The sequence below is a fragment of the Synchiropus splendidus genome, chromosome 3 (assembly GCF_027744825.2).
Source record: "Synchiropus splendidus isolate RoL2022-P1 chromosome 3, RoL_Sspl_1.0, whole genome shotgun sequence".
Classification (NCBI taxonomy): Eukaryota; Metazoa; Chordata; class Actinopteri; order Syngnathiformes; family Callionymidae; genus Synchiropus; species Synchiropus splendidus.
In genome coordinates this window covers 22,728,668-22,742,355 of record NC_071336.1, presented here as the reverse complement: position 1 = coordinate 22,742,355, position 13,688 = coordinate 22,728,668, and the positions used below count along the sequence as shown (strand labels likewise).

The 13,688-nt window shown below is 41.8% G+C and overlaps 2 protein-coding genes across 2 annotated transcripts; one reads left to right on the top strand and one right to left on the bottom strand.

Moving 5' to 3' along the window:
* Window positions 1-70: 70 nt before the first annotated feature.
* cmbl (carboxymethylenebutenolidase homolog (Pseudomonas)) lies at window positions 71-1,660 on the bottom strand. The gene is made up of 6 exons (XM_053860513.1): window positions 1,570-1,660; window positions 1,164-1,379; window positions 975-1,082; window positions 547-689; window positions 388-479; window positions 71-328 (listed from the first exon to the last, which is right to left on the bottom strand). Exons 1-6 carry the CDS (start codon window positions 1,656-1,658, stop codon window positions 149-151), a joined length of 828 nt encoding a protein of 275 aa, XP_053716488.1. The 5' UTR covers window positions 1,659-1,660; the 3' UTR covers window positions 71-148.
* Window positions 1,661-2,168: 508 nt separating this feature from the next.
* On the top strand, window positions 2,169-13,592 carry LOC128756408 (E3 ubiquitin-protein ligase MARCHF6-like). Its single transcript, XM_053860903.1, has 25 exons — window positions 2,169-2,509; window positions 3,308-3,407; window positions 5,139-5,212; window positions 5,343-5,486; window positions 5,758-5,830; window positions 6,363-6,528; window positions 6,668-6,857; window positions 7,298-7,359; window positions 7,450-7,482; window positions 7,595-7,646; window positions 7,729-7,787; window positions 7,875-7,955; window positions 8,153-8,221; window positions 8,333-8,407; window positions 8,654-8,788; window positions 8,861-9,081; window positions 9,153-9,290; window positions 9,716-9,926; window positions 10,228-10,297; window positions 10,428-10,609; window positions 10,712-10,846; window positions 11,012-11,101; window positions 11,798-11,930; window positions 12,017-12,152; window positions 13,059-13,592. The coding sequence occupies exons 1-25, from the start codon at window positions 2,491-2,493 to the stop codon at window positions 13,144-13,146; spliced, it is 2,736 nt and encodes a 911-aa protein (XP_053716878.1). The 5' UTR covers window positions 2,169-2,490; the 3' UTR covers window positions 13,147-13,592.
* The last annotated feature ends 96 nt before the right edge of the window (window positions 13,593-13,688 follow it).

Below are 13,688 nucleotides of genomic sequence, written 5' to 3'. Positions count from 1 at the left end.
ATCCAATCAAGTTACAATCCTCCTGAAAATACTTAATACAAATAAGTAGAAATAAAATAGACTTCTAAAAGTAACATTTATTATTCAGAATGGCAGTGACAGAATGCAATGTATGAATAGCTTCTGGATTAATTGCTTAAAGTCACATTTACATGTATTTCTTCAACCAGTTCAGCATATCTGTCCGTGCTTCCAGAATTTGTGGTTTGTCTGTGGGATTCATGTCTTCATTCTTGCGGTGGACAAACCCATGACTCTGACCTGGAAAGATCTTCACCTGGTAATCCATGGTGCACTTTTCCTTCAGCTTGGCCTCAAGGGCAGTCACCTGGAAGCCAGATTGTTTCAATCTTTCTCACCACATTTGTGGTATCTTTTCTCACTCACCTGCGCCAACGGGATGAAGTCATCTTTCTCCCCAAAGATAAAAAGAGTGGGACACTTGAGGTCATACCGGTCCTCTCTTTCACGGATAATCCCTGTTCAAGTCAAAAACATTTCAGGTTAATTCAAAACAGTACAGCACTTATTGGTCAAACAACATACCGTAGACTGAGACCCCAGTTTTTATTTCAGGATAATCCAGCGCCAGGTAGTGTGTAGCAATGCCTCCCCAGCAGAAGCCGACTACTCCAAAATGTTTGGCTCCACATTGTTCCTTCAGGAATCTAAGCACAGCATCCACCTCTCTGGAGAAATGGGATTTTGAAATTACACATGGCGACATTTCCAAAAATATTTTTGAATTATTATAGTTGCAACAACACATTTGAATGTGATGCTGCTCACTTTTTATTTGACAATGCTAGAGACCGGGTCATTTTATCCTGAAAAATATCAAACACATTTGCCATGCAAAACACAATGTCGTTCGAGAAGTCTGTGGTATATTTGTGAACCTTGTGTTACTCAGATAAGCATCAACAGCGCTTGATGTTCTACAAACTGTAACGCGGGTCAAACATTGAACTCACTTGTTAATATTTGTCGGCTTCCTGTCTTCAAGCCACTCCTGGAATTTGGACCAGTCATGTGATGGACTCCATGGCTCTTTTCCAACATAGAAGTCTGGACACACAGCACTGCTCAACAAAGCAAACAACATGAGTGATTTATTATAGGCTGATTTTACAAATGCATGATGTTGTGTGTGTAATATATACATGTATCCATTTGCTGCCAGCAGATCTGCCATGTATCTTGTGTTGGAGAGCTGCCATCCATAGATGTCTTGAATCACGACGATGGCTTTGTCACATGAAGAGGGAGGCTTCACGATATAAGCTCTGGTGTGCTCGATCTGCACCTCTTCACCCCGACCTGCGTACGTCAACTCGTCGCCCAAGTCACACGGGCATGGTCGAGCTTCGTTAGCCATCCTGAGACAGTAAACAATGTCGCTTTTTTTTTAACAATGAAGTGATTGTGTAAGTATTTGCGCGACACAATGACTAAGCACTCAACCAAAACTCCAGTTCGAATTGAGAGATTTTAGTAAGTTTTATGTGAACAAAACATTGCAAAAGCGACGCAGATGACGCATTAAAATGCAGTAAATGGTAAATGTACCTGATCTTCTGAAGTGCTCCACAGTTGCAGTGAAAGTGAATTATGATTGAGTGACGCTCCGAACATTCCAACAACTTCCTGTTAAACATTTCAAATTAAAATCCTGGTGGTACAATTTAGAGAGCATATATAAACGTTTCAATTCGTGTTTTCCCGATGCACTTCATTAATTAGAGAACTACAACTTGTCTCAATGAGCGCTACTTGACAAAAGGCACCGTTGGGATTCGAACGTAGGATCTCCTGTTTACTAGACAGGCGCTTTAACCAACTAAGCCACGGCCCCTGTAAAATGTGCTTTCTGACCACTAGCTTTCTGGTATGAACGTATACAGCTAAGTGGTATTTTTGGGAAATACTGAATACACTCGAAATTTGAAAAAATACATTTGGTCAGTCAGTTTTGGTGGTAGTTATAAAAAGTCACATTATTATAACAAAGAATGTAATATTTGCGAACGTATGACCTGAGTAGCCGCTGCGAAAAACGCCTTATTTCCGTCTGGCAGAACTACATGGCACTCAGTGTACCTGTTGGAGGCGATGTCGAGTAATGCCATGTATCCTGGAATTCAGTAGAAGAAGAGAAAAGCGGAAGTGACCGTTGTGTGTGACAGTGGCTAGCAGTGACGGTAGCAGGTTTGGCGAGACCTTCGTCTCCGTCGTCGGAAAAGTAATTGCAGTTATTCAAATTATGTGAACATATTGTGGCTTTGCATTAAGACAAGATTATATCGAATCACGCTGGCGACGAAGTTTTTAAAGACTTTTAAAGGGAAGCCGAAGCCAGTGCTGTCTTGGTGTGTTGGAAACCATTTTAAGAGAGTCAATGCATCCGAGCTATAACGGTAGCTCGTAGGTCGTGTCCGTCGTGGATGGATTCTTTCTACCAGGATAAACGGTGACTGGTATACAGCAAACATGGACACTGCGGAGGAAGGTAAATACCTGTTTTCTGAGTCCGTTCTTTGGCTAACGACAACAGGGTCGCACATCGGTGGACCCAGCCTACCTGTGAGCTGGCCTGCGGGTAACGCATCACCTTAGTCAGCGGTGTGTTGCATCAAACAGTACAGAACAAACTTGCCCTATAATATGCATTAACATGGCAACATTTAGTTTGAGACCATATGGGGTACATGGAGACGTGGTTACGTCATCAATGTGGTGTGCAATGAGTGTAAGTGAGTTGTGTTTGCATTACGGAGAAAGCCTTGTAAAGGTTGTTTTTTCGGACTCGTCAAGCATTTAGAACTTTTTTTTGCGTTTAGGAGTATTTCCAGTCAGTCGTATCAATCCATAATTAACATCACTGCCATAAATGTTGTGTCATCTTTTCTTATCCAATCGTAATTTCACTCAGTTATAAGTGAGACTATAATAGTTATGAAGTTATTAGTGAAATTGTCATTGGATAAGTGGACATGGAAAGTGTTGCATTCTAAATATGCCTTTATTGGGCATTTGTTTATTGGATTCGAGTTAGTTTAGCTCCTTTGTGGTATATTTATGTATTATGATCAATTAAAAATGTTTGTACTGACCACAGACTGTATTTCAGTACTCCATTATTGGCTTACATTACTTGACCTGTACAGTATATTCAGAAAATGTGGTTCACATTCAAGTCATGCGGCGAGCAGATGTGTGTTGATCAATATTAGTTTTTATGTTGGTTTTGTTTCATGACCACATTCATTCTAAAGGCTTTTTCTTTCTTTCCGTCTATCTGTTTCAGCTGATATCTGCCGTGTGTGCCGCTCAGAGGGAACCCCAGACAAACCTCTATATCATCCCTGTGTCTGCACTGGCAGTATCAAGTTCATTCATCAGGAATGGTAAGCAGCTGTAATCGATGAGGAGGAAAAGGCAGACGTCATTTACATTACGAGATATTTTGAGGCCCTGCGGGAGGTTGCCTACCTTTTTAGATTCACAATATCACCTCTCCTATTCGCCATGACTAATAATTTACATCAATTACTAAAATTTCAGCAAAAACAGCTAAATACACTCCAAATTATCTGTTTATTGTATTAATAATGGCATCTTATAATACATCTTTAAAATAATCATTCTGAATTAAATGCTACACAGCCACAAAGTTGTTAACTCCCAAACTTAGGAGACTAAACAGTTTACCCCCTGAGACAAAGTATGGCCCAAAAACAAGACAAACTGGTGGAGGGAGCTAAAGCAGACATGCCTGCATAAAGGACCAACAAAGACAGGCGGATCAACGAGAATCACAGATGGGATGACCTACTGTTAATACATACACCTGTGTGATATAGACTAACCAACCCACACACAGAAGCACTTGTAAATGTGACTCAGTGATCAACAATATCAAGGATATGTCAGAGAAAGGAAACTGACCTACAGACAAGCCAATGGTTTTTCTAATCAATCTATGAGCGTTTATTCTGACAGTCTGGAGGGCCGTCATTTATTTTTAAACTCGCTTTCTAAAAAGGGAAGCAAGGATTTAAGTGCCATTCTTTGTTTGAAACCTTAAGAGGGTTATGATCTGATTACAAGAATTAAGGGTCAAATGTTCTGCACCACCTGATTAGAGAATTAAGTCTTTTTGTTAATGATCGTTGAACTTCTGATTCAATAACGCTTTTTAAATAGACTTGTGCAGTGTTTCTGGAATCATATTTTTTAAAGTTGTGTTAAATATATCTTCACAGAAAAAACATCAATATTCATTTTTCAATTTCATTTCTGTTTCTCAGCTGTCCGACTAATTTCCCTTGTGGTCACTGTAATTACAGTATTTTAGACCTACACTATCTGCCGTGGAGATTTTCTTTCGGTCAATTTTGCATGGAGTGACAGGTGTCCGATTTTTTTTTTTTTTTTTTTTTTTTTTATTAGGTTGAAGGAGCATTTTTTACTAAACCTGATGGAGTGTAAAAGTGGAATCAAATAGCTTTTATTTGTTCCATAGAACAGTGGGAAAATTCCATAAAAATAGAGCAATGACACACTAACCGACAAAGGTGAATACAAAGCAACATTATACATAAAACATAAGCACAAAGTTGCATCACATTGCACATTTAAAAAAAATCTCTTAATTTTGAGACTCATCAGAGTTTACAATTATATAACAGTGGGCACAATGAAACAATGAAATTGCTCCTTCGTGCAGCCAGGGTGCTGCTCAGTGCCATCTGAGTGTCCTGGAAAGGGTGAGACAGGTTGGCCGCTACTGAGTCAATAGTGCAGCTCTCTTCACCAGTCTGTCCTGCCTCTGTCTGTCCCTGTCCATAATACTGCCATCCCAGCAGACAACTCCACCCAAAATGGCTGATGCCAGTCATTGACTGTGGGGGAGGATGAGTCTCTCCATCAGCCTATAGTAGTTTAGTTTCCTTTGGCGGTGGGTCTTGGGCACCGGAACCTGGCAGGTGGGACAATGCCCATCCTCAAGATCAACACATAATTCCCCACATTTTGCACTTATGTTTTTGTTAAAAAATCGAAAAGGTACAGTACATGATTTTTTTACATGCTGTAAGATGAGTATGATTTTGTAATTTGTCTGCAATGCTTTGCAGTTTGGTCCAGTGGTTGAAACACAGCAGGAAGGAATACTGTGAATTATGCAAACACCGATTTGCGTTCACACCAAGTAAGTCTATATATCTATTTCTACTTTAGATGGCCTGTGTTATTCCCACAGTGTGGAAGTTCAACAGCTTCATGTTGATTTTTCATTTGGAACTTGCCCTACTATCATTTTCTTGCTGTTTCTCCTGCAGTCTATTCTCCTGACATGCCCTCAAGACTCCCTATCCAGGACATTTGTGCTGGCTTGCTAACTAGTGTGGGCACGGCCATTCGCTACTGGTTCCATTACACACTGGTGGCCTTTGCGTGGCTTGGTGTGGTTCCTCTAACAGCATGTAAGTCATTTGAAATCTATGTTTAAACCGTGCGTCACACCATCGAACATGTTCTACACTTTCTCTAGTGACCAGATATAAACCACATTAGCTCATGTTTAACTCTCCCACAAAAACTGCTATATCAGTGATTTATGCTTTTACATAACACCAAAAGCTTATTGTGACGTGGTAAATCCTCAGTAGTATGCAGTGGAAATCCTGCAGTCTAGAACTGTGTTGCTTGTACATTGCTAAATTATGTGAAGTAAGGGTTTCACATTTCTTCCAGGTCGAATCTACAAGTGTCTGTTTACTGGCTCTGTGAGCTCACTGTTGACACTGCCCCTCGACATGCTGTCGACGTGAGTAATAGGGAAGGATTGTGTGTGATTTAAAACTAAATTATGTAACTGTCATAGTGTCAATGTCTCACTGATAGCTGGTAACAAGAGTCCCTGTAAATAACCTGGGGATCATCACTTTTCCTCAGTGCAGTGCCCTTAAAAGAAGTTTGGGAGTCTGTTTCTGCACTATAATTTCACTAACCTTTTAGCTGGAAGCTCAGTCATTTGCCTTTGCATTCATTCTGTCTCCATTAAACTGCATAACTATGCACAGTCTCAGAAATGTGCTGCTGTACATATCAATAAAAACAAAACTTTAAAACAAATCCTTTTAAAGTTTTTGTGTAAAATAATGTGCACAATTTGACACAATCAATCAGCAGTGTTGTCAGACTTGGTTCATTCAAATTCATTGGGATGTTAATTTGCCCTGTTGAATAATTAATTACACTAAAATATACAGTAGCTTTAATGAAAAATGATGCATCACCAGTTTTTTTGGAAAAGCTGTGTCGCCAGCTTCTTGATTTTTTTTGTTTGTCTGTCACAGAGAGAACCTTCTGGCTGATTGTCTGCAGGGCTGTTTTGTTGTCACCTGCACCCTGTGTGCATTCATAAGCCTTGTTTGGCTGAGAGAACAGATAGTTCATGGTGGCGCCCCCCAGTGGTTAGAGCAGCACCAGCCGCAGCCACCTAATGCAGCCGGACAAGCTGAGGTATGCACATTTGCCAAGATTGATATGGCATTTAAGACGAAAGTTTGACAAGAGTTTTGTCACATTTTTGTCGCATATTTGCTTCGTTACGGATAGATTTGCGCATCTTTAAATAATCACTGTATTGCTTCACCCTCAGGCACAAGCAGCAGGCCTGGGAGCAGCAGATGAGCCTCCAGCTGCCCAACAGGTCCCTGCTGAGCCGCCAGCCCAGGATGAGGTAGAGCCAGAGCTGCCTGATGTTCCAGCTGACCAGGGTGACGATGCAGAGCTCGAGGAAGAGGAGGGTGCAGCTGCTGAAGAGGCAGATGCCAACAATGGAGCACAAGGTCTTTAAAGTTCACGTCAAGATGAAGACTCTGTTGGAGTTCTTTTTACCCCATGTGGTTCACATTAAAGCTGAGCAGCCAAGAAATCATTCCAACTTTACCAGGCTTTAAATGGGTGGCACATACATGCAAACTACTTCCACAACAGCTTATTTGACCGTGCAAAAGTGTTGTCAGTTTTCTTATCTGTCGTCTGCCTTTAAGTCATATGACTTGGCCAAACCTGTCTAGCTGCTGTGTGTTCTTCCAATATTGCTCTGCAGACATATCCGAAGTCAAGGTGTTAGTCACCTGTTGAAATGAAACTTCCTTCTCCGTTGACATGAAAACTCCAGGTCTCTACATGGGGTTTGCATGTTCTCACCCGTGTGCGTGGGTTTTCTCTGAGAAAAGCTTCCAGATGGCTTCAGAACATGCTAAAAAGTTTGTTTTCTCTGCAGATGACATGAATTGGAATGCTTTGGAGTGGGACAGAGCAGCCGAGGAGCTCACATGGGAAAGGGTAACTGCATGATAACAGCAACTGAAATGACTTAGGAGAAAAGGTTTTGTAGTCCAAATTGGTAAAGATGGTCCTCTGTTTATTTTGCAGATGCTCGGGCTGGATGGGTCACTGGTGTTCCTGGTAATAACCTCTTATATGTTTCACTTATAGAATAGTTTTGTGTCTCAGTAGCAATGACATAAATATTTTTGCTTGTGGGTAACCGGGCTCTAAATGCTGTTTTCTCACACAGGAACATGTATTTTGGGTCGTGTCTCTCAACACTCTCTTCATCCTGGTTTTTGGTGAGTATCTTTTGATGTATTCCAAACACAATTAAAACTCAATGGTCAAGTATTTTCTCAATAAACTCTTTCCTCTTTTCAGCATTTTGTCCGTACCACATCGGTCATTTCTCTGTCGTGGGTCTGGGCTTTGAGGAATATGTAAGACATACAATATGCTCAATTTTTCTGTATGTTATTTGTCATTTTGTGATTTACATTTTGGTTTTTACATTTTCACACCTCTAGGTGCAGGCATCTCACTTTGAAGGATTGATTACCACAATCGTGGGATACATTCTGCTAGCCATGACGCTAATACTCTGCCATGTATCTTTTCATTACGATTGTTTTCTGATCAACTTGTTGTAGTTTCACTTTTCTTCTAAAAATGTCAGTGTGTGTATGTTTGTGCAGAAATTGTTAAACTCATTTTGAGCGTTAATCTCAGTCATATTGGCTGATAAACACATCTCTGGTGTGTGTGGCAACATTGCTGTTGTTGGTCCTTAAAGCCACTGTTTTAGGGACTTGCTGCTCTCGTCAGGTTCCAACGTTCTCGGCGTCTCTTGGGAGTCTGTTACATTGTGGTCAAGGTAATATCTGATTTTTTTCCTGTGCTACCTGTAGCAGTCACCCTATTTCTATTTTTGCTTTATACTTGATGATACTAGCTGTAGTGATACGTTGTTCTGGTTCAAATGCAGGTTTCTTTGCTGGTTGTCGTGGAGATTGGTGTGTTTCCACTGATCTGCGGTTGGTGGCTGGATATCTGCTCTTTAGTAAGATCTTTATTTTTAGCAGCCATTTTCCATATAAAATAAGTTGCACATATCTTCAGACGACAAAAGTGCTTTTTGTGGACTTATTTTTTGTGTAGATTACATGTCTTTAAATTAAATTAAGGTTTTTGTCTTTTAAGAGATTATTAGTTACACTCTTCATTTGTTAGATATGTTTCTAATGTAATGTTTATCATCTATGCATAAACATAGCGGTTGTTAATGCGCCTAATGTGCAATCTGCAGGAAATGTTTGATGCTTCACTGAAAGACAGAGAGCTGAGCTTTAAATCAGCACCTGGCACCACCATGTTTTTACACTGGTTAGTCGGGATGGTCTACGTCTTCTACTTTGCGTCATTTATTCTTCTCCTGAGAGAGGTAGGTTCTGGAACTATTTCTCCCCCCCCACCCCCATGTTTTAAGTTAACTGTTGTCCTGTTTTTTTCTCAGGTTCTGCGACCTGGGGTTCTGTGGTTTCTGAGGAATCTGAATGATCCAGATTTCAACCCAGTGCAGGAGATGATTCATCTTCCCATCTACAGACACTTACGACGTTTCATTCTGTCAGTGGTGGTGTTTGGTTCCATCGTGTTGCTAATGCTGTGGCTGCCCATCAGGCTGATTAAACTCCTGCTGCCGACCTTCCTGCCGTACAACGTCATGCTTTACAGGTGAGTTCCAAACAGTTCCGTGTGTTCAGCCATTTTTCCAACAACAGTGAACAGTTTTTCTTTGTCTTCAGTGATGCCCCTGTCAGCGAGCTGTCGCTGGAGCTTTTATTACTGCAGGTGGTTTTGCCAGCTCTTCTGGAGCAGGGACACACACGACAGTGGCTGAAAGGTCTCGTGAGGGCCTGGACAGTTAGTGCTGGATACCTGCTGTAAGTCAAAGTTATGGAGTGTTTCTGGTGTCGAAAATTAAAGCATGTAAAGTTGTTAATGTTTTGCTCAGCTCATAACACAAAACAGTTGTTAACACTGCATTAGATTATTGGCAACATATCTGCCACTATCATTTGAACATATTTTTGGTAATTTAAAATATAATTTTTACTCTACAGGCTTTATAAAGCACAAAAGATTGCTGTGCTATGGCAGGTCTAAACTTGTCCTATGTGTAAACATTAAATCAGGACTATCAACACTATTAGATTTTATTTTAGGACTTCTGTTGGCTTTCACTGATGTGTTTTGAAACCATCTTCATGGCTCAGTGCAACAGAAAAAAAAATTGGACAGCAGAGGTGTCAATTATTTAACTTAAATTGTGAGATCATGGTCGAACCTCATTGACTTGTTCCGACAGAGATCTGCATTCATACTTGCTGGGCGAGCAAGAAAATAATGATGCCAACCAGCATGTGAACAACAACAACCCGCCGCCTGCTCACCATAATAACAACAACCCGGCTCCAGCAGTCGGTGATGGGCTCCATGCAGCCCACCAGGCCATCTTGCAACAAGGCGGACCTGTGGGCTTCCAGCCATACCACCGCCCCCTTCGCTTCCCTCTCAGGGTGAGACTCCTCCTTCTAATGTGTTAAGTAACTAAGTTTCAGCATCGTCACAATTTCTGCTGTTCATGTTGCCGACATGGTAATTTGAAGTTTCTCGTAAATGATCCTTAAATTGACTTTCGTCTGCAGCTTAAATGGGTTTTTCTCATTTCAAGAGTGCTCCCAGTTAACATCCACTCTCAACCCACAATACGCCTCTTAATTACAGTGTTCTTAAACATCAATCATCATGCTGCATGTTATTACAGGGAGTCTGGATGTAACGCTTTCATTATCTAAACATCTGTTTTCTTTTTGCCAGATTGTCTTGCTGATAGCGTTCATGTGCATCACTCTGCTGGTGGCCAGTCTGGTGTGTTTAACACTGCCAGGTAAGACCACCTGCTGTCAGACCCACACACCCACAACATCTAGTGCTGCTAACACATGTGCATATTCACTAGTTTCCTAGACTCACGTTTCACTTTCCGCGTTTATTAACATTAACCCGTCGTCTTTCAGTCTTCACTGGACGCTGGTTGATGTCCTTTTGGACTGGAAACTCCAAAATACATGAGCTTTACACTGCAGCATGTGGCCTCTACGTCTGCTGGCTGTCAATTCGCGGGGTGACTGTGCTTCTGGCCTGGATGCCCCAAGGGCGCACGGTCATCATACATAAGGTCCAAGAGTGGACACTGATGGTGAGTGATGTTGGTTTCTTTCTCTATTCGTGTCTGATCATTTTCAAATAGAGTAGAAGACCTTGGAGCTGCTGTGACGATGCACTTTCATCTTCTTTTTAGATTCTGAAGACACTTGTGGTTGCTCTGCTTGTTGCTGGAGTCATTCCGCTGCTGCTGGGTCTGCTGTTTGAACTGGTCATTGTGGCTCCACTCAGGGTGCCACTCGACCAGACGCCGCTTTTCTATCCCTGGCAGGTAAACAATTGCTTTTGATAATTATATTCCTTGCACCTTCATCCGTTTTGATGATCTTACTGTTATTCTTTTCATTCTAAATTGGATCAAATTGGTCATCGGATGACTGAACTGATTCTCCATTCATCCGCGTCCCACTCAGCTGTTTGTTTTTATGATCTACAGGACTGGGCTCTTGGGGTTCTTCACGCTAAAATCATTGCTGCTATCACTCTGATGGGCCCGCAGTGGTGGCTGAAGACCGTCATTGAGCAGGTATCTTAGCTTATGGGCAGTTTATTTTTCCTGTTTTCTCCTCTCCCTTTGTTTGTTTGTGTGTGATGCACACACAGAAATTGTTTTGCTGGAAATTCTTTCGGTTGCACTGAAAGGTGCGATGTTAAGGCTTTATCCTATAGTATATATAAATGGCCTATAAAAGCCATGGTATCGAACTTAGTCTTACAAAGAGCCAAAATCTGAAGGAAAACCAAAAATTCAGATTTTTTTAACAATCTCTTAATGCTGTTCTGTGACCAGTAGTCCAATAATTTTAGCATCACAATTCTCTTTGCTTAGCTTCAAAGTACACACGTTGTCGTCCTTAACCACTGACTCACAACACAAGGACTTTTCTGTTTTCTGGTTTTCATCTTGAAGCACAAACATTCATCCACTTTCCCATCTTTCATCCATTTCACTTCTATTTTTCGCAATTTTCCTGATTAATTCTTGATTTATAATCTCCGCCAGCTAGCCTGTCGAAGGGCAAAGCTTGAACTGTAATCTGTGTGGGTCAGTGTGTGGGTGAGCTTGTTTTTGGTACACTTTACCGTATTATTTCACCTACATGTATTCCTAGCTCTTGCCAGCCACAAAAAAAATGACTAGTCTGGCTGGATTTGGGTCAGAAACCTGTGTGTTAACTTTGATAATCTCACTTAATTACATTGTATTGGAATCTTTCTTTAGGTTTATGCAAATGGGATACGCAACATTGACCTCCAGTTCATCATCCGTAAACTGGCTGCTCCCGTCATCTCAGTCTTGCTGCTGTCATTGTGTGTGCCGTACGTGATCGCGGCAGGCGTGGTGCCAGCTGTAGGTGAGTGTCCGGGCCTGCATACGGAGCAGAGACACCCATATATCAGGTGACATGTCCAGAGCTATGAGCGCTTACTCTCGCTTCAGGTGTCACCCCAGAGATGGAGATACTCATGCAAAGGAGAATCTACCCCTTCCTCCTAATGGTGGTGTCACTGATCGGCATCCTGTCCTTCCAAATTCGCCAGTTCAAACGCCTCTATGAACACATCAAGAATGACAAGTAAGTAACGTGAATAAGATGAAAGTTTGAAGATGGCCACAGTTTTCTAGTTTATAAAAGTGTTTTTCTATTTTATGCACACATCTCAGTGGTTTGGTTGGTTCTTCTCAATGTCAGGTTGCAGGTTTGCTCCTCCTGTTTTGCTGGGTTATGTCAAAATGGCTTCAAACCAGACAACTATGGCCAGAAACCTCTTCAGTTTTGCATTGTTCATACTGCAATCTCACTGCAAATGAAAGTACTTTCTGTATGCCAATGCAGATTTGTTGTAAAATTAATCTAGTTGCGTGTGTTTGGTTGTTACAATTCTCCAATTACAGTGGAGAGGTCTGTCCTGTCTCTGTACCTCAGTGATCTGAGCGTGTCCCTATCAAGGTCTCTCTGTTGCTCTGTGCCATGTGATGGGGTGGCAGGCCGTCCACGGGATGCACTCTGGCGTCAGGGATTAGCCTCGATTCCAGTGGCTCTGACCCACTGTTACAAGTAGTTCACGATGAATTACCGTATTTTACGGACAATAAGGCGCTACTTTTTTCTCCCGGTCTGAACCCTGCGGCTTAAACAACAACGAGGCTAATATATGGATTTTCACGCATTTCCTGTGGCGCGGACAGCACTTGTGCACCCGCGGCTTATGTACGATAATGATCCAGTTTCCTTCTTAAATTTCGTGGGTGCGGCTAATATTCCAGTGCGCTCTATTGCCCAGAAAATACTGTAGTAATAGAAGGTGATAATTCAGAGGCGCCATGGTGGCAGTAAAAGTGCTGACAAACGTCTCCCAAGTGAAAACGCATGAGTCAACTGACGTGTTGTAACCATAACTACCATTCGACTGCAAACATAATTTCGTCCAGCATGGTGATAAGAATCGTGTCATTGAAACTGCATAACCTCTTCCTGCAGATACCTGGTCGGTCAAAGACTCGTCAACTATGAGAGGAAGGCTGGACGAGGACCTTCAGTTCCGGCATCCAATCCTGTCCCAGAGTAGAGTTCTGTGTTTCACTAGTTTCCATCTTGCAACGTCACTCCGTACCTCACTGTTTTTGATTTGCAACACAATGGACTTTAATCCTTGAGATCCTCTTGTGGATCGGACAGAGTTGATGGATGACGTCAGAGTTCCCAGAAGGCCTTACCGAGCCCATTGAAAGTCAGGAAGTGTTGATGTGGTATTATCACGGTGAGTGTTAAAAGACCAATCCCTCCAAACGTTGCAGAAGGTGTACGAGTTTGAGGGGGCTGACGTTTGGTTTGACGCTCAACATCTGTATTGTCATCTGCACCTTGCTTTGTAAAGTGCTGCCTGATTATTGTACATGTGTAAATACTTCAAAAGCAGATTTTGTCTTGGAGAAAAAAGGCAACTGGGTAAATGCAACAACCATTGTACATCTTAAAAGTGTATGTATAATTTATTAAATCAATCTGACAATTTCTCGTGTGTGCAGAGTGTGTGAGGCCCAGCCGCTTCCTGGTGTGTTGCGTCATATACCAAGTTAAACGTTCACCAAACAACCACCACACGGAAGC